A 22,002-nucleotide genomic window follows, 5' to 3' on the forward strand; every position below is an offset into this window, starting at 1 on the left:
CCATACGGGTGTTTAGATCCCCACCAGTCAGGACCAAAGCATCCAGATGTTCCATGATAAGCTCTCTTACATAGTTTTCAAGGTCTGTCCAATTTCCTTCTGTTTCTGCTTTTCTAGATGTAGGAGGTAAGCATATGTTGATGATCAATAGGGTTTTCATACTTCCTGTAAGTACTACTGCCATGGCCAGCTGTCTCAAGGGGGGTTTCGTCGTAGATTTAACTTTCAGAGCCGTTGATACCAGAATGCTCAGCCCCTCCCTTCAGTCTCCCCAGTCCGCGCCCTGGGATTGCCTTTACTATGAAAGAGTCGAAACCATCTAGTATTGCATCTTTGTCAGACCATGTTTCTTGCAAAAGAATGATGTCATATTTGCTGCGAAAGAAAGGAGTATCATGGGTATGGGAGATACATCTGGTCCAACCTGCCACATTCCATGATAAAAGTTCAACTTTAGATGCAGATTTTTGGTTGCTTTCTGGAGCACACTGCCATACTTGAGTGTCTGGTGCCTCATTTCGCTCCTGAATGTTTTAGCATGTGATTCAGGTTGCCGTTATAAACCTTACTGGACATTTTATGTTACTTGCTTCTGAATAAATACACATAGGATTGCCCTGTGAATGTATTGGTTTTATGGCTAACATTAAAAACATAGGAAGTGCTACACTAGATCACGCCAAAGTTTGTTGAGTCCAGCATCCTGTCCCCGCAGAATGTAAACAGATCCCTGAGGGACTCCCCCAGGCAGGACATGAATGCAGCAGCACACTTCCACTCAAACTGTGCAACAGGTGGTATATACAGAGATATACTGCTGAGTATAATTTATAGCCATATACTAGTGAGTGTAATTTATAGCCATCACCATCACTTGGAGTCTCAGTAGATTCAGCAGAAGAGATAAGTATTTAGATTAGGTGCTCTGAATCTGCAGCCTAAACGGAGTACAGTGGATGACCCAAGGCGTCCGTAGGGAAAGTAGAGACTGTATAATTTAGTCTGCGTGGTGCTTATCATTTAATAAATTTATCCTGTTCTCGTTTACTTGCCTATGTGGCCAAAATTCTTATATGTGGTCTAAAAATCATGAAATGCAAAAGCCTTATAGTTTTCAGTGACAGGCATGAAAAATGTAATGGGAATGTATTTGACACATTGTTGGAGCTTTCGAACTAGAGCCTGATAGATTTAACAACATGTTATTTATTATGTGTGAGACTGTTATAGTTTGTTCTGCTGATTGCTTGCCATGTGTTCACATGTAATGGGAAGTTTTTGGTGAGGTCCACAAAAGGGGAAAATGCTATAGATATTTTTTACAAATCACAGGGTATAGCACAGATAATAACTATCGATGCCTGCTAAATTTCTTCCCCAGATTATCTGCCTCTTTCTTCTCTCCTTCTCCTAACTTAAATTGTTCATTTCCAAATAAGCTGCAGTTCTTCTCAGCATCTCACTGTTTTTCCTTAATAATTTTTCTGTTAAGGTCGCCTGGCAGTATTGGATGGATTTTATGTAACAGATCCGAAAAGTAGAGTATTCTGTAATTATTTATTTATTTATTTATTTAATTTATGCCCCGCCTATCTGGTCGGGTGAGGACCACTCTAGGCGGCTGTATGCTTTGCAATTACAAAAAAGATGAGTGATAGCTATTAATTAGGAAGGAGTCTAGAGGCACCTTGAAGATTACTGAGGATTATTTGACATAAACATAGTTGTTTCAGTTTTGAATAATGAAAGTAAATTGAGTCATAACCAGATGCTAAATGTATGGGGGGTTTTGTGTGGTTTTTTATTCAATCATTTAATTTAATTTCTTTATATGTAATCTTTCTCCCAGAATTGGGACCCTAATTTTTTGTTTCAGCTGCAGAATACTTCAGTATGGACAAACGTGCCAAGTTCCTTTATTTTATTTTTTTTACTAAACATAGAATGGTTTTGTTTATTAAACATAGAATGTGGTACATGATGCTTATAAACCCCCACTCCATTTTCATGACAGTTATTTGAGAAGCAAAATATATACTACTTTCTATATTTAGTGAAAAAGTTGGATATTTTGTATTGAATTTAGCGAGGAACCTCACCAACCTGGGAGTGAATGCACTTCTTACTCTTAGTACTCTGAAATCTTCACATTGATTTCCTTTTGCTATTTATGCTTTGTGGGACTTTGAACGCAAGGAACATGACTGATCGAAAGAGGAAGCCCAAATTCTCCAGGGAAGAGCTGGACATTCTGGTCACTGAAGTGACCCGGAACGAAGCCTGGCTGTTTGGAAGGGAGACAATACGTCTATCCCATGCAGACAGGGATAAGATCTGGGAAGGTATAGCGAGAAAAATCACTTCGGTCAGCCAGGTCCCCAGATCTCTGAAAGATATTAAGCACAGATGGGATGACATGAAGAGAAGGACCAAAGACAAACTGGCGTTCATGCAGAGGTCCGTCTCCAGTCCCAGCAGCCCGGGGAGGCCCTCGGCCATTGTCCTGACCGCCCACGAGAGAGCCATCAAGTCGACGCTGCATTCGTCACATCAGATACACGGCTTCCGGAGAGCGGATCTGGACGTGGTTGACAGCCCATCAACCAGCTGTAAGTATTGCTTCTCCTCCTATGAGTATTGCTTCTCATATCCGTTCTGATGAAAAAGTGTTTTAAACGAAAGGTCAGCCTTCTTTCTAGTCAAGCCATTTTGGTTAGCATTTTCTGTTATACTTGGCTCTTTCTACCCCATTGCTCGTGGTGCAGTGGTTAAACTGCTATGCTGCAGCCAAACCTCTGCTCATGACCTGGGTTCAGTTCCATGTAGCTGGCTTGAGGTTCACTCAGCCTTCCATCCTTCTGACATTGGTAAACTGAGTAGCCAGCCTGCATAATTAAATTTTAAGCTGCCCAGAGGGTGCTTTAAGCACTAAGGGACATTATATAAGAGCACACTTTTTGCATTTTCTTCCTTCCAGTTTTCTGAAGAGATTATGGAGCTGAACCTTATCAGGTTAGCCCAACATGTAGGTGATGTCATTGTTCCTGATAAATGGAACAAGTAAACAAATTGAGAAAGTATTTTCAGAGAGAGAGAGAGAGAGAGAGAGAGAGAGAGAGAGAGAGAGAAGGATGACCAAAACCTTTTTACTCAAGTCTTTCTTGGTTATGAAATCTAGTATATAATTTGTTCGGAGTTGGTTATCAGATATTGAAATTTGGAAATTGTCTGCTATGGGCTGGGATGCTACAAAATAGAGTGCTGTATGAATTGTCCAAATGCACATAATCAGTATGGATGTCACCTAAAATTTCCATGTCTTTCAAGATATAGCATTTATAGCATGCAGATGCCAGTGCTCCCTACAGTTCACCTCCTGTCAAAAGTTTTAATGTTCATGAAACAGCCCCAGTTTTCACATATTCAAGATAATGCTTGTAATTTGCTTTCCATAGTATTTTATCAGATAGTTTATGGATTGGATTCAGGTTTAGTTTAACAATGACAAGTCAGTTTCTATGCTTGTGAAAACAGTGGAACAGCTTAGTCATAAGTCTCTTATAAATCGCAATGACTTCAAGTAAGAAATTAAGACTAAAGTCTGAATCCAGTTCTGTGATATTTATTAATTTATTTATTTGTTAATTTGTTTATTTATTTGATTTGATTTGGTTTAATTTATATGCCGCCCACACTACCCAAAGGTCTCTGGGCGGCTTACAACATTTAAAATACAATAAAAATTCAGAACAAATAAAATACAATTAAATATATATATATATAAATTGCCATCGGAACCACAGCTAATATTATTTCAATTAAAAGCCTTCTGGAACAGGAAGGTTTTGACCTGGCGCCGAAATGTCATCAGCGTCGACGCCAGACGAATCTCAGACAGGAGGGCATTCCATAGTCTGAGGACAGCTGCCGAAAAGGCCATTTGTCTACAAGCCTTCCCTCTTACCTCCTTAAGGGACAGCTCTTTCAAAAAGGCCTCTTGGCTAGATCTTAACTGCCAGGTGGGTTCACATGGAAGGAGGCGGACCTTCAGGTATCCAGGGCCCAAGCCATTTAGGGCTTTATATGTCAAAACAAGCACTTTGAATTGGGCCCGGGCAGCAACTGGTAGCCAATGTAACTTAACCAGAACTGGCTTGATATGTTCCCTAACGGCTGCACCACTCACCAGCTGCGCAGCTCGATTCTGGACCAGTTGCAGTCACTGGACTGTCTTCAAAGGCAGCCCCACGTAGAGCGCATTGCAATAATCTATGCGGGATGTTACCAGTGCATGTGTAACTGTCATGGGACTTCGCTCGTCCAGGTAGGGCCGTAGCTGGTATAATTTCCGCAGCTGAAGGAAGGTGCCTCTGGCCACAGAGTCCACCTGGGCTTCCAGTGTTATACTGGGGTCCAGGAGCACCCCCAAGCTGCGGACCCTATCCCTTAGGGGGAGTGTAACCCCATTCAGGGCAGGGAAATGGTCCTCCATCCTGTCCGGTGAAGCACCCACTAACAGCACTTCCGTCTTGTCTGGATTGAGTTTCAATTTATTAACCCTCATCCAGTCCATTATCAGGTCCAGACACAAGTTCAGCACAGAAACTGCCTCACCTGGATTGGTAGAGAATGAGAGGTAGAGCTGGGTATCATCAGCATATTGCTGACTCCTCAGCCCAAACCTCCTGATGACCTCTCCCAGCGGTTTCATGTACAGTGGTGCCTCGTATAACAAGTGCCCCGTTTAACGACAAATCCGCATACCTATGCGGATTTTGCGATTGGAAAAGCGATCGCATACCGATGTTGCCTATGGGGAAAAATCGCTTTGCGATGTTTTCCCCATAGGCACCATTTTTCCCCAGCTGAGCGGCGGGAGCCTCCCAAGGAGCGCTCCCACAGCTCAGCTGGGGGAAATGCCTGCGGTGGCCTCGGAAGGACCCTTCTGAAGGGTCCTTCCGAGGCCACCGCCGGGATTCCCCTTCCCCGTGGTCACCTTCCCCGGCCATGGTCGGACTGTCAGGAGTCCGACCATGCCTGGGGTAGTCGGCCGCGGGTGGGATCCAAGCCGTGGGGGGGTGGTGGAAGGCATGGCCGGGCTCTTCGGCAACTGCCGAGGCTCGGATCCAAGCCTCGGCGGCTGCTGAACAACCCATCCATGCCTCCGATCCTCCCCCCACGGCTTGGATCCCAGCCGTGGGGGGAGGGTTGGAAGCATAGCCAGACTTCAGCCGGCTAAGAGGCCAGCGATCGGGCAGGAGGAGGTGGGAAGTTTCCCCCAACCACTCCCAAGCGAACGCCGGGTTTTCAGCCGGCTAAGAGGCCAGCGATTGGGCAGGAGGTGGTGGTGGGATCTTCCCACCTCCTCCTGCCCGATCGCTGGCCTCTTAGCCGGCTGAAGTCCAGCTATGCCTCCGATCCTCCCCCCACGGCTTGGATCCCAGCCGTGGGGGAAGGGTGGAAGGCATGGTCGGGCTCTTCGGCAACTGCCGAGGCTCGGATCCAAGCCTCAGCGGTTGCCGAAGAGCCCGTCCATGCCTCCGATTCTCCCCCCACGGCTTAACGCCTCCCCGCGCCGCCTACCCCGGCCGTTCTCGGACACCTGGAAGTCCGAGAACGGCTGGGGAAAGCGTCACGGGGAGGCTTCAAGCATCGGGGACAGGGTGGGGGGGATTGGGAACGCTTGAAGCCTACCCGCGCTGCTTACCCAGGCCGTTCTCGGACTTCCAGAAGTCCGAAAATGGCCCGGGTAAGCGGCGCGGGTAGGCTTCAAGCGTTCCCGATCCCCCCCCCCGTCCCCGATGCCGGTAGCCTCCCCACGCCGCCTACCCCAGCCGTTCTCGGACACCTGGAAGTCCGAGAACGGCTGGGGAAAGCGACACGGGGAGGCTTCAAGCGGCGGTTGCAGGGTGGGGGGGTGTCCGCACCCAGTCTCCCCCCACGGCTTGGATCCCCCCACGGCTTGGGTAACCGGCGGCGGGTGGGATCCAAGCCCGGGATGCCTGAAAGGCATTCCAATCCCACCACTCTCCCCCCGCGGCTTGAATCCGAGCCACGGCAGCTACCCCAGCTATGGCCGGACTCTAGGGAGTCCAGCCATGGCTGAGGTAGCCACCGTGGGTCAGATCCAAGCCGCGGGGGGAGGGAGAAAACCGGATAATCCATTCCTATTGGAACGGATTAACCGGTTTCCAATGCATTCCTATGGGAAATGGTGCTTCACATAACGATGTTTTCACATAACGATTTTTTTTGAACCAATTAACATCGTTATGTGAGGCACCACTGTAGATGTTGAACAGCATGGGAAACAGTATTGAGCCCCATAAATGTCATGGGGCAGAGCAACTGTCCCCCAGCACCACCCTCCCCCTTAAAGCAGTGCTCCCAACCCAGCCAGCCTATCCAGAAGGACACCATGGTCGATGGTGTTGAAAGCCACTGAGCGATCCAGGAATTCCAACAGGGTCACACTCCCCCTGTCTCTCTCCCGGCAAAGATCAAGGCAACCATCAAAAATATTAGGTACAAAGTGTTCCAATTCTTTTGCAAATACAAGCCAACAGATCAGTGTTTCTGTTGTATTATGTACAACAGTTAATGTAGTGGGCTGACCCTGGGGAAAATTCCAGAAACATAGTTATGCGCTATCCATACATCTCTCTGCAATCTAGACTTCTCCCTCTTTACAACAAGCACCGCAGGGTGGGAGTGGAGAACTTGGTTCCCTGCAGATGTTGCTGCATTGCTGTTCCTGTCCTTTCCAATCATTGGTTATCTTGACTGTTGCTGATGGGAGTTGGAGTTGAATAATCTATGGAGGTTCACAGGTTCATCTGCCCTGGACTAGGGTTTTAAGCCTCAAAGAAGTATAGGCAGGGTGATATAACAAAGGTGGAGCAAGCAGAGCTCTGTGATCCACCATCTAATACTCAATACTTGTCTGGATTGCTAGCAGTTCTACATGCCAGGCCACTCACCCACAAAAATTATTTCCATATGTAGTCTGATCAAGCTCTGATTCTATTATGCTGGTCTGAATGTGGTCCTCTGCATGATATTGGATCAGCAATGAAAGAGTACAGATTACTATACCGAACCAGTTCACAGTGATAAAGAATCTTTACTCTGGAAAAGAGGAACAGTGGTAGGTATGTAGTAAACTGGCAGGTATAGCTGCTCGTGAGCTACTCCTTCTTTCCCATTTATCTACGTGCATTTTTTTGAAGCTTCTTTCATCATAGTGAGCCCAACAATGGACTGTCTATACGTTTCTGTTCATTCCAGCTTTTAGTGATACTCCAAAGTCTTAACTTGGAAATAGCCTGCCTTGCTAATGAGATCATTACCTAGTGATGCTTAAGACCTTCTCCAAGCAAAGTATCAGCCTTTCCATTGAGCTGTGGCTTGCTTTAGGACCTCTAGTTCCGTAGAGGTAGCAGGTGAATATTGACTAAGATGCAGGTTTTCTGACTGGGAAAAGCATATATATGAAGTCAATTCAACTAATCTAAAAACAAGGTCCTCATTGCACCCTGATTTTGAACAGTTGTTGCATTTTTGTCTAAACCTTGGAGAAGTGTTATTAGAATTTCAGTGCAGGAAGCACCTCATTTCAGGTTTTGTTTATATTTTTGTGTCTGATTACAATAATCTCCATTTGCTTGCAATCAGTGCAAAATACAGAAAGCAATAATATACAATCATGTATTTCAGAGATATAAAACAAAGTACATTGTCATTCCAATTCCATAACAGTGTTTCAGAGACAAGACTCTATAAACCACTAGTGTCACATGCTGCTCACAGTGGCCCACTGCTTATTGGAGCCTCTTTTTATGTTTACCTTTAATAATCTGGACTAGTTAAACTGGATGTTCCACTTGACCCCAAATTATGGCACCCACTTGGTCATATTTCTTCTTTACAGCTAGTTGGCATCCTCTGTTTCTTAAAAAAGAATTACACTAGATTGTAAAGAAGTTATATTCAAGGGAACGTAAAGAGGGACGTGGTGGCACTGTGGGTTAAACTGCAGAAGCCTCTGTGCTGCAAGGTCAGAAGACAAGCAGTCATAAGATTGAATCCACGCAACGGAGTGAGCTCCCATCGCTTGTCCCTGCTCCTGCCAACCTAGCAGTTCAAAAGCATGTAAAAATGCGAGTGGATAAATAGGTACCACCATGGTGGGAAGGTAACAGTGTTCCATGTCTAGTCACACTGACCACGTGACCACAAAAACTGTCTTCTTACAAACACTGGCTCCATGGCTTGGAAACAGGAATGAGCACTGCCCCCTAGAGTCGGACACGACTGGACTAAATGTCAAGGGGAACCTTTACCTAACAGTCTAAAAATGCTCCTGGATTTAATCTAGATTCCAGGTTAAATCTTGAATGGTTTCAGAATCATAGAACTATAGGTTTCTTGGAGTCTTCATCGAAATAATCCTGTGTTTTTCTCTTTCAAGCAGACGAAGGTGAGGCGGTACCTGGCCCCTCGTGGCAACATCACTTTGCATCAGTGCAGAGAGGAGCAGAAGAAGTTGATCATCTCTCCATGCCGTCTTTCCTTCATTCTATGTCTTTTCCAGATCCCTTTAATATTGTAAACCAAAGGCAGAAACGGAAGCATCCAAGTTCATGTTCCAAATCCTCTAGTAGGCCCCCTCAGTCACGTGCTCAGAGCCCACCTGCCCCTGGCTTTGACCATCAGGTCTTCAATTCCTGCACCCAGCAGACTGACCTGTTCAGCCATTTCTATCAAGAGCTGGTGGCAGTTCATAAAGACATGGCAAAGAACCTGCATGCAATCAGCCAAAGAATGTCTGACCTGACTGGGCAGGTTAGCCAGATGTGCCAGACCTTAACCAATATCAAGGATGAGCTCCAAACTTCAAATAAGGGTCAGATCTATCATACTAGCCAGGAGATGGGCTTCCAGGCAGCCATATCAGACAGCTGCTCTGATCCTAAGACAGAGATTAATGAAGGTCATCCCAAGCAGACTTCTCTTGCTCGGACTACTAGGTCGCGGAAGAGAAAGCACCAGCTTTAGTTCCCTTGCTATGAGAAAGAAATAACTTCTTTTTAAAAATCAAAGACTCTTTAGCACGATTTATTGAGAGGGAAATTCACTATGGATTCCCTCCTAAGATTAAAAAATATATATAACGGCAGCTTGATGGCAGGCTTTATTCTATGCACGTGGAAACATGGAAGCTTGGCACTTGTAGGACAGGGAAGGGAACCAATGAAATGGATTAACTAAAACAGATAAAAATGTAAAGGCCACAAAGATCTTCCTTTTCTACAGAGCCAAAGTGCTTGGGGATTTGTTTGCCTGACCCCTTTATACTCAGGAAGGATTTGTAGTTGGATAATTGCACTTAAAATAATACAGCACTCTGCAAAAATATTTCTTTTTTTCCCCCCCTTTCAGTCTCCTGCTCTGCTTCTGAAAATGGTGATGTGTACATAGGTATTGTATCTCGGAGAAGCAAAGCAATCTTGTCAGCTATAAAAGTCTGGTGCAAATGGCCTTTTGTTTTCCTCATTCAGCAAAGCTTTTTTCCCCCTGTGCCTACAATCCTGGCCTTAGCTAGAGACTGTTGAGATTTGAGCTTTGGATGTTAAAATTAGATAGATACTGACATAAGGAAGGATATACAACAATACAAGAATTTTTTGTTAACAGTTGGGGAAATTTCTTCTTTTGCAGCTTGCAAAACAGCCACCCAACACACATTATTTCCTCCTCTACTTTCTCTGATATTAAACTAACAGAAGCAGTTTTTCATTGTGCCAGATACTTAAAAGGGAATGATCTGGCAGTATTGTGTAATATTGCAGTACATAAAGGTTGGTTTAGACTTAATATTCACTTTAAAGCAAGTTGAACTGAAATCAGACAGTTAATCTGGAAGAATGGTGTTTTGGATAAGAGTTGCTGATATTCAGCCTCTCGCCTTTTTTTGCACCTACAGTTCCTTCAGGATATCACCCAAGAACAATACATCTAATGACTATTCAGCAGTATAATAATTTTCTAAAAACTTGCCATGTTTTCCTAGGGAGTGACTTGTTTCTGAGAAAGTAGCTGAAGCATGCTCAATTGCTGACTTTATAATGCCACTGTAATTCTAGCTTCATCAGAATCACTGCTTTATTTATATTGTTGGTCACAAGAGATAGGATGCTTCTTAGTATCAGTGTGTTGGTTTGTGTTTTATGCAGTTATTGCTTAAGATGGTGGCAGGCAAATGCAATTTTCAGCTTTTTCATCATATATCATATAGGTGTTGTGGGTTTTCTGGGCTGTTTGGCCATGTTCTTAAGGTTTTTCTTCCTAACATTTCGCCAGTCTTTGTGGCTGGCATCTTCAGAGCACAGGAGTCAGAACTCTTGTCTGTGCTCTGATGCGGTTTGTTGGATAATTGAGTATTCATAGCTGTGGGATCAGCTTTTGTCCTTTTCAGGAGATTGGGTGATTATGGTGATCAGCATGTTTTTGTTGTGGGTTTATTGTTGTGATAAGAGGGAGAGATGATCTGTCACTGTGATTGATGGGTGTCACTAGCTGGTCTTTTGTGTGCAGTGATCACTCGTCCTTGTGACTGGGTAGAGTTCATTGACCTTTTGCAGGCTGTATTTTTCTGTGCTGGGAGCCAGGCTCTGTTGAGTTTCAAACCTTCTTCTTTTTTGTTGAAGCTCTGATGTGTTTGTGGATTTCAATGGATTCCCTGTGCAGTCTAACATAATGATTTCTGGTGTTGTCCAGTACTTCAGTATTTTGAAATAGCCGCCTAGAGTGGTCGAAATGACTAGATAGGCGGGGTATAAATACAATAAATAAATAAAATAAATAAATAAATTTCATGTCCCTCTTGTTTTAGGGCATGTTCAGCTACTGCCTATTTTTCCGGTTGTTTTAGTCTACAGTGTCTCTCATGTTCTTTGATTCTGGTGTAATTTCAAAGTACTGAAGTACTGGACAACACCATCTATCATTATGTTAGACTGGACAGGGAAGTCATTGAAATCCACAAACACCAGCAGAGCTTCAACAAAAAAGAAGAAAGTCTGAAACTCAACAAAGCCTGGCTCCCAGCACTGGAAAATACAGCCTGCTAAAGGTCAACAAACTCTACCCAGCCACAAGGACTGGGGATCACTGCACACAAAAGACCAGCTAGCAACACTTAGCAATCACAGTGACAGATCATCTCTCCCCCTTATCACAACAATACACTCACAACAAAAACTCGCTGATCACCATAATCACCCAATATCCTTAAAAGGACAAAAACTGTTCCCACAGCTATAAATACTTAACTATCCAACAAACTGCAACATAGCACAGACAGATTTCTTTCTCCTATCCTCTGAAGATGCCAGCCACAGAGACTGGCGAAACGTTAGGAAGAAAAACCTTAAGAACACGGCCGAACAGTGTTCCCACAACAACCATCCGATCCTGGCTGTGAAAGCCTTTGATAATACATGTATCATATACTCTGTCAAAGTAGCTGAGTCCTTCCCATCCACCCCAGGTTAGAAACGCTGCATCAAAGAAAAACATTTGTATCTTTACTGTCATTGTATCATAATATTTTTCACTTGGGATCACTACTGTAGTATGTCCATATCAAATGCTGTTGTGCCAGGTCTTTTAGGATATTGGAAACAGATGCCACTGCATCTATTCATGGTAATGTACTGAAATTGCACAAACACTGTACTTGTTTTATACCTGCACTTCTGCCAGATGTTTAGTTGTACTCACAACTACTGGCCAGATGTAAGATGCAGTCCTCAGCTGCAGCAAAGCACATTTCTCAAGGCTCTTTTGGTAGTAAGTATGATAAGATGAAACGTGATGAAACTGTTCTGGCTGACTGAAGCCCTCTCTCAGAAGAGCTATCGTACTGGTATTGACTATTAAGTAATATCTGTATGGTAAGGTCTGATATAAATCAGTTTTAACATTTATGTACTTCTGCATCACATAGAATGCTAATTAAATAAGTTTAAATAAGTGTGATGGACGTAGTGTATTGAGTCTGGAAATCTTATCCTAAAAGCATTTCACCTCTGAAGTAAATGGGTTTTGCTGCTGGCAAAGCAATTTAGATTGCAAGTTTGTTGGAGCAGGGCCCGTTATTTGCTGCTCACTAACTCTGTAGAGTACCTCATATGTTGATGGTGCTACATATTTTGAAGAAGTAAGAATTTCATAGGTTACTTACTCCTGATGTCTTCTGCCTTTCTTTTCAGCCCTTTAGGGTGAACATACTTTGCTTTCCCAGTAATCTTGCTTTCCCACAATTAGTGTTGAAACAGGTACCTGGTGTGGTGGAGTGATGGATTAGGACTCTGGAGACCAGAGTTTGAATCCCCACTTGGCCCTGGAAACTCACTGAGTGTGGGTACAGAAGTGCTAAAATAACTCTTCAAATATCGCACTTACCTTGAAAGCTCTGTCAAGTTTGCTATAAGTTGGTTCCAACTTGATAGCACAGAAATGACTAGTGTTTATGCAACTGCAGAAACAAATTTCATGATTTTTCTCTTTAGTAAACTGCTGCTGAGAATGGAGCCATATCTAGAGCACTCACCTTTTTGAGATAGCTAGATTAAGGGGACTACTCAGTTTCTGCAGTATGAATATCTCCTCCACTGTTGAATAAACACCTGAAGGGCAAAGCATGGCCTGTGTGCCACATACAACCCTCCAGGCCCCAAATGTGCCCCTAGCACCTGAAACTCTCCGGCACTTACAGCACTGAAACTATTTTTTCCCTCCAAAGTGTTTTGCTCAGGAAGTCTCCTAAGGAACATGGAACACCATTTTGCCATGTTTCTGGGACACTAGCACATCTGCCTAGTACACTCAAGAGAATTATTATTATTATTATTATTATTATTATTATTATTATTATTATTATTATTATTATTATTATTATTATTATTATTATTATTATTATTATTATTATTATTATTATTATTATTATTATTATTATTATTATTATTATTATTATTATTATTATAATAACTAGTGACTACACTAGTTGTGGAATTTCAGAGATGTACTTCTGGGAGCTGACACATTCTGGGAGTTGTTCCTTCCAAGCTGTGCTTTAAAGCTTTTTAAGCAGTCTACATTTGAGAAAGTTCAGGCACTAACATATGGACAAATGTGGTATTAATTTATGCATACACATGTACTCATATCATCTGATGAGGAATTAGACAAGGGATGGATTCTTCACTCTATGAAATGTTTTCATTGTATCTGCCCACTAGGGATGCTTCCTTGTATGTGGTGGTTTGAAAATCTGGCATGTTTTAAGTGCTTCTTAAAGTGATATATTGCTGTGCTTACCCTGACACATGTGATAAAAATTATTCTTTATGATTATTTTTATTAGCAATAAATATATGATACTTACAACTCAAGCTCCTTGTTGGCCATTTGTTCTTCTGTCTGCATACAGATCTGAAGTCTCATCTATATCAAACATACCATTTTCAACATTCATCTCTTCTTTCATAATAAAAATGTAGCTGTTTTGGGTTATGATGCTTGTCACATGTATCTGCCTACTGAGGTCTTATAAAACTCATTAGTTTCAAGATGCCACAAGACTTTTTGTTCTTTTTATCTGGCCAGACACAATCATCAGAAGTTTATGGAATAGAAGCTTCTGAATATTCACACTGAACCAAGGGAAGATACTTGGTCTGATTTGTGTCTCTAATTGTTCATTTATGTTCCTATCACAGATATACAACAGATAACGCATAAATATGCCTCCATCCACTGTTAAACAAAAAAGCATTTGAAATTGCAGCTTGTGTAAGTAGCCTCATGAGATCACTACAGTGGCTAGTTCCATATAGCCCCAGAGGATCAACATATAAATATGCTCCACAAGGAAATTACATATTTCAAGAATCCATATAAACATTGGAAAATGGAAAGCAGCAGGAAAAGAGGAAGATTTCATATGAGGCATAATTGCCTCAGCAAAGGAATCCATGGCTCTTAAATTGCAAAACTTGAATAGGGCTGTTAATGACGGGATCTTTTGGTGGTCATTAATTCATGAGACCACCATACATGAGACATATGTGAACAACAAAATGACTGCAGATGTGCACTACATTTTCTCATAGCTCAAGACGGCTCTTCTGAATCTCTTTTAAACTGTCCATTGATATAAAGACATACATACAAAAAATCTGTAGCAGAATGAACATGCCCTAAAATATATTGTCATGATATCTTTAACACTAGAACACTGGTACTTCCTCATTTCTTTTTCTGAGAAGAACAATGGATGTGTATTTAATTGGGTGTGTATATATGGAACTGTACGAAATCTGTCTGTCTGTCAGTCCGTCCTCCCTCCCTCCAGGTATCTAGTTGTCTTGTGTGCTCCCAGAGGCATGTGGTGGGGCCACTGTGAGATACAGGAAGCTGGACTAGATGGGCTCTTGGCCTGATCCAGGAGGGCTCTTCTTGTCTTCCTCCCTCGCTCCCTCCCTCAAGCTACAAGGAAAGGACAATGCCTATCTCTAAATATGTCAGATATAGATGGGAAACCATTGGCCTTCCAAATATTTTGCACTACAACCCCCACAGTACTTTAAGATTGGCCTTGCTAGCTTTAGTTTCTGAGAGTCAAAGCCAAAAATATCTGGGGAACAGGTAAAAGTTCCCACAGCAGTCTAAGGGGTTTATCCAGTTGCAACAGTCATATGAAAGTTTGGTCCATCTGGAAGGGGGAGTAGGTCTTGAACGTTTGCTGGAAGGTCTCTCTGTCCTAGTCCCTTCACTCTGCCCTTGCAATGCTTTGTGGTGACCCTGGATGGGAAGGCTTCATTGCCAAGCCAGGAGCAGCTACTGTACATTCATTGTTGCTTTTCCTGCCACTGTTGATACACCTCTTCTAATGTTTGTGAAGCTCCCAATGTGGCAACCAGTGAGCAGTGTTTCCTTGATCGCTAGCATTCTTGGCTCTCCTTAGCAGTCACTCAAAAACGTGGAGTGAAGCAAGCCTTTTTAGAACATGTGAGGAATTAATTCCAGAGAAGTTGCATTTATATAATGAACTAGGTTTTTTCCCCTACTTTAACCCAAGATATTACAAGATTTTCTGTGGGATGGTGAGCATAGCCCACACATACATAAATGTCCTTAGGTTTTTATAAAAGGTTTAAATATATCAGATTCTAAATTGTGCTAGCACGCTTTCATTTGATCAGTGACAATGTCTGTAACATATATTTATTACATATCTGTTCCATCACTTGATTAATTTTTGTCTTACCAAATAAATATATAGTATATATGTAGTATATATAACAGTATAAAATTTGGTTTCCATGATAGTAGCCATTGTAAAATGTGATATATTCTGGATAAGAACTAAACAGCCTCTTCCGTTTAAAATGGAGTTCTCTGAAGTGTTGTTTGTATTTTTACAGAAGTATTAAAATATTGCCCCATCTTTTCATTTTCATGGTATTAGTGCAGTCTACCAAACACCATTTGTGAGCAGTCCTTACAGTTTCCTAGTAAGTCTGAAGCAGGGTTGTCATACAAACTGCAACATATTCTTGTTCTAACCATCCACTTCATACAGAAAAGTACAGAATTTGCCAGTCCATGGTATTTCAATTGTATGTTGCTTTTTTCCAATGCTGTGTGTGCTTTAAGCATGTGGATTACAAACATACACCCATCAAGGACAGGTCTAACTTACTCCTCAAAGAATCTTAAGCCAGCCAGTGTAGCTGGTTGTGCCTTTATCACTCAGGTCATAGATAAAGAGGCATTTAAAGCCTGGGGAGGAGGTTTGCTGTGAGATAAACTCTAGTCTGCAACCCTGAAAGCTTTCCCATGTAACAGGGACTCTGCTTTGCAGACTGGCAAGGTTTTGCTTGCCAGAAAGCTTTTGCAGGCGGGAGGGGGAACAAGTAGAAGAGACTTCCATCAACCTTCAGCCCCTTTGTTTTGGCCTAATCTGAGGCTCTTGGTTCTACCCACTGCTGGAATGCAAGTAACCAAGCCCCTTCCCAAATTGTGATTGAGACGCTGCCCCCCTTCCCGAAAATTCTGTGGGTTAGAGAAGGCTAGTGTAATAGGTTTGCAAACAATATTTCTCTAATGGTTGTTGTGGTTTTTTGGGCTCTTTGGCCGTGTTCTGAATGTTGTTCTTCCTAACGTTTCGCCAATCTCTGTGGCCGGCATCTTCAGAGGACAGAGGACAGTGCTGTCCTCTGAAGATGCCGGCCACAGAGACTGGTGAAACTTTAGGAAGAACAACCTTCAAAATATGGCCAAAGAGCCCGAAAAACCCACAACAACCATTAGATCCCGGCCGTGAAAGCCTTCGCGAATACAATATTTCTCCAATTTCAGTCTTGCCTTTTTCATGAAGTTACAAGGTGACTTCTTTGCTCCTCCGTCCACAAATCTGGTCTGGTGTCACAGCTAGGGAGACCCAAGTGTGAGAAAGAGAGAGGGCCAATTGGTTCTGTCCTCTACAGCCCCAAAACCTGAAGGGTTGACTAAAGAAAATCCTGTGTTAACGAACTTCAGGGCAGGAATTACTTATTTTAATATGGGAACTCTGGAATGTTTGGGGAGGGGAAAAAACCATTGGAAGAGAACAGTTTGGCAGGTGAAAGGGGGGAATAAAGGGGGAGTAGTGGAGGCAATTAGGACCTTTGCTGTGGAGTGCTGGGCAAAGGAGGAGGAAGAGGAGGAGGAGGAGAAAGTGGAAGAAGACTGGATAGAAATAATAAAAGAGCATCCATGGACAGGAAAATGAGTCCCTTTTAAAGTACCAAGAGAAGCTGCTGAAAGCAAGTAGAGGGGTGAGAAGGTGTGAGAAGAAACAGGAAAGAGGGGAAGAAGGAACAAGAGCGTTCAGAGAAAGGGAAAGAATAGAGAAAATAGGACATGCCTGACTTCCCCTAGGATCAGTCTTGAGAGGAGACCATTTCCTTCACAAATCGGCAGCGTTCCAGGCAAAAACGTTTGGGAACCAAATATAGATTGGGTATTTCACCACTAGATCGTGGAGTTAGCGGTGGCTATCTGTGGAGCCAATTCATTATTACCTGTTTCATGTTCAGTTAAAATCCGTGAGGTTTTAAAGAAAGGACATTCAACGCCTATAGGCAATGTTTTAATTACCAAGTTAGATAAGGCTGAGGTGACAAATATTTCTACCATGTTTAATAAACCTATTTGAATTTAAACTGGAAACTATGAAGGAACTGGGTTGGAAACAGAGGGAGCTCACAAAATCCTCACACCAAGATAAAATTTCCCAATCAAACATTAACATCTCTGGCTGACACAGTGCCAATTGGTTTCACTTTCGCCTATCTCATCTCATGATTTTGGGAGCCAGGCATTTCTGGTTTAGTGCAATGAATAAAATATGACAAAATAAGTCTGACCAATATTACAAGTTTGTCACAAAGAATGCCAAGATCACTTTTTTATCTCTTCTACAAGGGCTGCATTAATTGCCCGCTTGTTTCCAGTCACAGTTCAAAATGTTGTTGGTGACCTTTAAAACACCAGATGGCTTAGCTTCATTATGCCTCAGAACAGGGTGGGTAATCACTGTAAGTAACCTGTCCAGAAATCATCCATGAACACTGTAGGCTTAGGCTTGTATCCACTCCTCTGGCTTCTACCCAAATTTTTTCTGTTGCTTCAAAAAAAAGGTTTTTTTTAAAAAAATGAAAATACCTCCTTTTGTCCCCAGAAATTGTTTTTATTTATTTTTCAATGGGAGTAAAGAGCTCCTCAGAATCCCCAAAAAATAAGTTCCAGGGGGGTTTGGGAGGAACTTCTCCACTAAATACAATTAGGATGATGCTGGAGGGGTGTGTGTGCAGGTGGTGCACAGGCAAGGTGTTTTTCATGCGTGCCTTATAGGTCATTCCTGTCTCTTCTGGTCTGCTTGCTCCAAATGCCCTTCAGTCTTTTTATTATTATTATTACTCAAAAAGTACTGTTGTGCCCCCCTAAGTGGCTTGAGGGCAATCCTCTGGGTGCAGCTGCTAAGTGGACTCCTGCTGAAGGGGGCGGGGCACCTAACCACCAGTCAGCTGTTTGGCCAGGAAATGAACTGCACCAAATCAGCGGTTCGTGTCCATCTCTAGTTGTGGGGCGTTAATTGCATTTTAGGCCATTTTAAGGTATTTTGCAAACATGGCAGTGTTTGTGGCTGATGACACACTATGATTGTGCTAATAGTTGATGGTTTTCTTGCCGAGCAGAAGTGACAAGCCCAAACCATCCTCCAGAAATGGTTTAATATTCCTGAGGAGTGCAGGTTATATTTCCTCAGAGCTGTTGTCAGTTTGCATGTCATTATTCATGCCATCCACCGCTCCCTTTTCTTTCTTTGGCTCCCTTTGAAGGTCACCCTTCCTGTGATGGTGGCGAAGGTTTGCTAAATTTCTTTTAAGCCATGCTTGCTTGTGTTTCAATGCCTCCCTCAACCTTGTTCTCAGGTACGTGGCCATATCCCGAGAAGAGAGGGAACAGAACCTGATGGCCTTTCAGCACAGCGAACGGATTTACTTCCGGACCTGTCGGGATGTCCGACCAGGGGAGAGGCTGAGGGTCTGGTACAGCGAGGATTACATGAAACGATTGCACAGCATGTCTCAGGAGACCATCAACAGAAACCTCACAAGAGGTGGGCATTTTTCTTTCTTTCTTCACTCTCACTGATTTTTTAAACATTTTGGGTGTGCCCATCAGTCAGATGAAACTACTGTACGTGTAGCTGTTTAAAAATGATATATCCAATGAAACAAAGGGTTCTTTTTAAAAAGTTACAAAATGATAGATTGAAATGAGCAGACAATGAGATTGAAACAAACCCATCAAATAGCACTTTACGTGTGAGTACGCATCCATGTGTGCATGGTTGTGTGTGTGTTGTTTCATTCAGTGTATGCATAGGATTCAGAAGCATCAACTTAAAAGAGGTGTTCTTTGCTTACTGGGTTTTCCAGCTTCCCACATATTTTGTGATGCCCAATTCCATTTGCACCATCAGAACTAGGGAATGCTGGCTTCTTCCTGCTGTATTCAAGGAAGGGCTAGCTTGCAAGAGACATTTCAGAGATGCTTCTCATGCTCTCCAGCACATCCAACAGCAATGGAATGTGTTGGTGCAAAGAAATCTGGACAAACAAAGCTAAGCCCTTCTCCCTCTGCCTGCTTCCACACACCAGCATGGGGTTTCCACAAGAAAATAGTCTCAATGGAGTTGTGGGGGTGGGAGGGGGGAAGTGGTGTATGAATTGAGCTTGTAATACAAAGCAGTGTTTGAAAATGCACTTAGAACCTCGACTGAATTTCAAGTCCCTTCCTTCTGTCCCTATGAGGAACGCGCATTCACTTGTGCCCTGTTCTTTTGTGGTCTAAGCCCTTGTTTCCAGACTTTTTCTCTATGCCTTCGAAGATGTTTAGCCGCACCTTGTTCTGTCATGCAGGAAATGAGATGACAGAGCAGAAGAGAAAACAATGCTCTAAACAGTTACATAGTTCAATTAAAAATAATCTTCTGTTCTTCGTGGCCTCTGTGAATCACACCCTGGGTGATTCGCAACTGTGTGGAGCCTCATTGGAAGACTCTAGAGTTTCTGCGGTAGCAATAAACACATTAGAATATGCCCCTCCCCACCCGTATAAGTACTGTACCTTGGAGCCAAGCGTCCCCTTTCAGTTTCTTTCAACTGCCACGTTGAGAGCCTCATAATTCTGCTTGTGTGAGAAAGAGCTTATTCTTGATTCCTTCTTGTTATCAATCTTTTTTCTTTTAAACTATTAGATCAAACTCTTTATCATCAGAGATTTTTATTTTCCCCTCGCCTGGCCTCTAGCCACAGCACCCGCCCTCATTAATCATCGGTTTTTCTCCACAATTATTTTCTCCTTATTCATGGCCAAGATCCTGTTACTTGGCCCACTGACGTAAGTCCATCAGCATATATCTCAGTGATGAATTGTTGCTAGTTAAGAAATCAACAGAGGCATTTGGTGTCATCTACCAGTCATATGACTTAGAACACAATAAGAAATATCTGTAGAATCATAAATTAAAGATGCCCACAACTTTACTACTGGCAAATTGTGGCTGAAGTTTACACCTGTGAATTTATGCTCAATGGTTTCTTCAGCTAGATTCTGACCATCATCTGCAAGGAAATGTTCTCAGTATTCCAACCCAGCCTATTGACACCACCCCACATGCACAGTAAAGTACAACATACAAGCAGTATAGAAAGCATGTGGGAAAACATCTTTAAAAGGAGTGGGGGCTATTAGCTAATTTCCCCCTATCCCCTAACTCCTAGAATTCCCTAAGGAGCACAGCTGCCTGCAGAATTCTGGGAAATGTAGTCCAGAAGTACAAATCTGGTCATTTTTATCCACGTGTCTCTTTTAAAGCAATGAGCCCACATTTTGAAACTATAGTAAAATTCCCTCCAGTCAATTAACTGTTTTTTTCTGTTTCTTTAACTATTCCGTCTTAGCAATATATTTAGAAACAAGTGTTAAGTATTTGAGCTTTGTAGGATTTTATTATGTTTAATATATTGTTGTGTTTTATTATTTATGTAAGCTGCCCCGAGTAGACTTTGTCTGGGGGTGGGGGTGGGGTAAAAGTCTAATAAAAGTAAAGTAAAGTAAAATGGGTTTTCAATTCATTAATTTCGATACTTGGCGGAACGCTTACTCCCAACTAATTCTACCCGTGTCACCCGTGTGAGCCAGGAGGTGAGGCTGAGGAGCCTGACGCTGAGGGAGGCCCGGAAAGAAAGAACTAGAAACCGGGCTTTCTTGGCGGTGGCTCCTCGTCTCTGGAATAACCTACCTCCGGAGATTCACACTGCACCCTCGCTGGGTACTTTTAAGAACCAACTAAAAACATGGATGTATAGTCAGGCCTTCCCTTCCAGTTAATTCCTGTCCTCTTTCCTTTTCTCTCTCTCTTTATTTGATTTATTTTTATTTTTCCCATCTTATAGAATCATTTAATTAATTAATTGTTATAATTTTTTTTAGAACTTGTTATCCTTATGTTGTAAGCCGCCTAGAGTGGTCGAAATGACTAGATAGGTGGGGTATAAATACAATAAATAAATAAATAAAAATAAATAATTAATGGCCTCAGCAGAGCAAGTTTTTATGTTGTTTATGTTGAAGTAGAGATGGGCACGAACCTCTGGTTTGTGGTAGTTCGAAATACCCATCTCCTCTGGTGGGCACCCACTCAGAAGCAGCACTCAGATGAGGGAGAGCAGGGAAGCCAGGCTGTTACCTCCGAGTGGGTGTCTGCCAGAGAAGGCAGGGCTTTGAAGCTCCAAACACCTATATCGCCGCTAAACGAACCGGCACAAACTGCCAAATCGGCTGTTGGTGTCCTTCTCTAGTATTAAGTATTGTAGAGATCAGTGCGTTTTGGGCTGTGGTATTGTCTCTCTAAAGTACTGAAACGGCACTTCAAATATATTGGAATAGATATGCTTTTACTACGGCTCATAGGAAATGTCTAGTGGAGGGAGACCCTTGAATGGTGCACTGTGGTCTAATGGAGGAACTTCACATGGAATGGGCAAAACTGGCAGTCTTGTGTAAACGTACGATTTCAGAGATTTTCACTGTTTAAACAATAAGTGCAAATTTAGGCTGAACCCCAGATGACTAATTGATTTGACCCAATTCAGTCCAATTTGTTTGAGATCATACTGAAGCAGAATGGTCCAAACTCACTTCTGGGGTGGAACAAAAGGGTCTGAAGCAGTTTGGCCAGATCGAGCAATTTGGGCAATATGAGTGAATGCAAAAAATACAGACTGCTGGGAGGAATGAGAAATGACGTTGCGGCAAAAGGCGTCTTCTTTGGGTGAAGAAACAAACTTATTGGAATGGATCTGGTGGCAGGTTTTTGGC

The 22,002-nt window shown here is 42.7% G+C and overlaps 1 protein-coding gene across 11 annotated transcripts in view; it reads left to right on the forward strand.

Annotated features, from left to right (window-relative positions):
- The window catches only part of PRDM11 (PR/SET domain 11), a 62,370-nt gene that overhangs the window by 32,007 nt on the left and 8,361 nt on the right, over nt 1-22,002 (forward strand). For 10 of the 11 annotated variants that reach the window (XM_020798410.3, XM_078389531.1, XM_078389517.1 and 7 more), the window contains one exon: nt 18,546-18,733. In XM_020798410.3, coding sequence (XP_020654069.1) covers nt 18,546-18,733 — 188 coding nt within the window. Of the gene's footprint in view, nt 1-2,196; nt 2,610-8,470; nt 9,351-18,545; nt 18,734-22,002 lie in introns of those variants that run through there. The other variant, XM_072985982.2, reaches the window with a different exon arrangement.

The sequence above is a fragment of the Pogona vitticeps genome, chromosome 1, assembly GCF_051106095.1.
Source record: "Pogona vitticeps strain Pit_001003342236 chromosome 1, PviZW2.1, whole genome shotgun sequence".
Taxonomy (NCBI): Eukaryota; Metazoa; Chordata; class Lepidosauria; order Squamata; family Agamidae; genus Pogona; species Pogona vitticeps.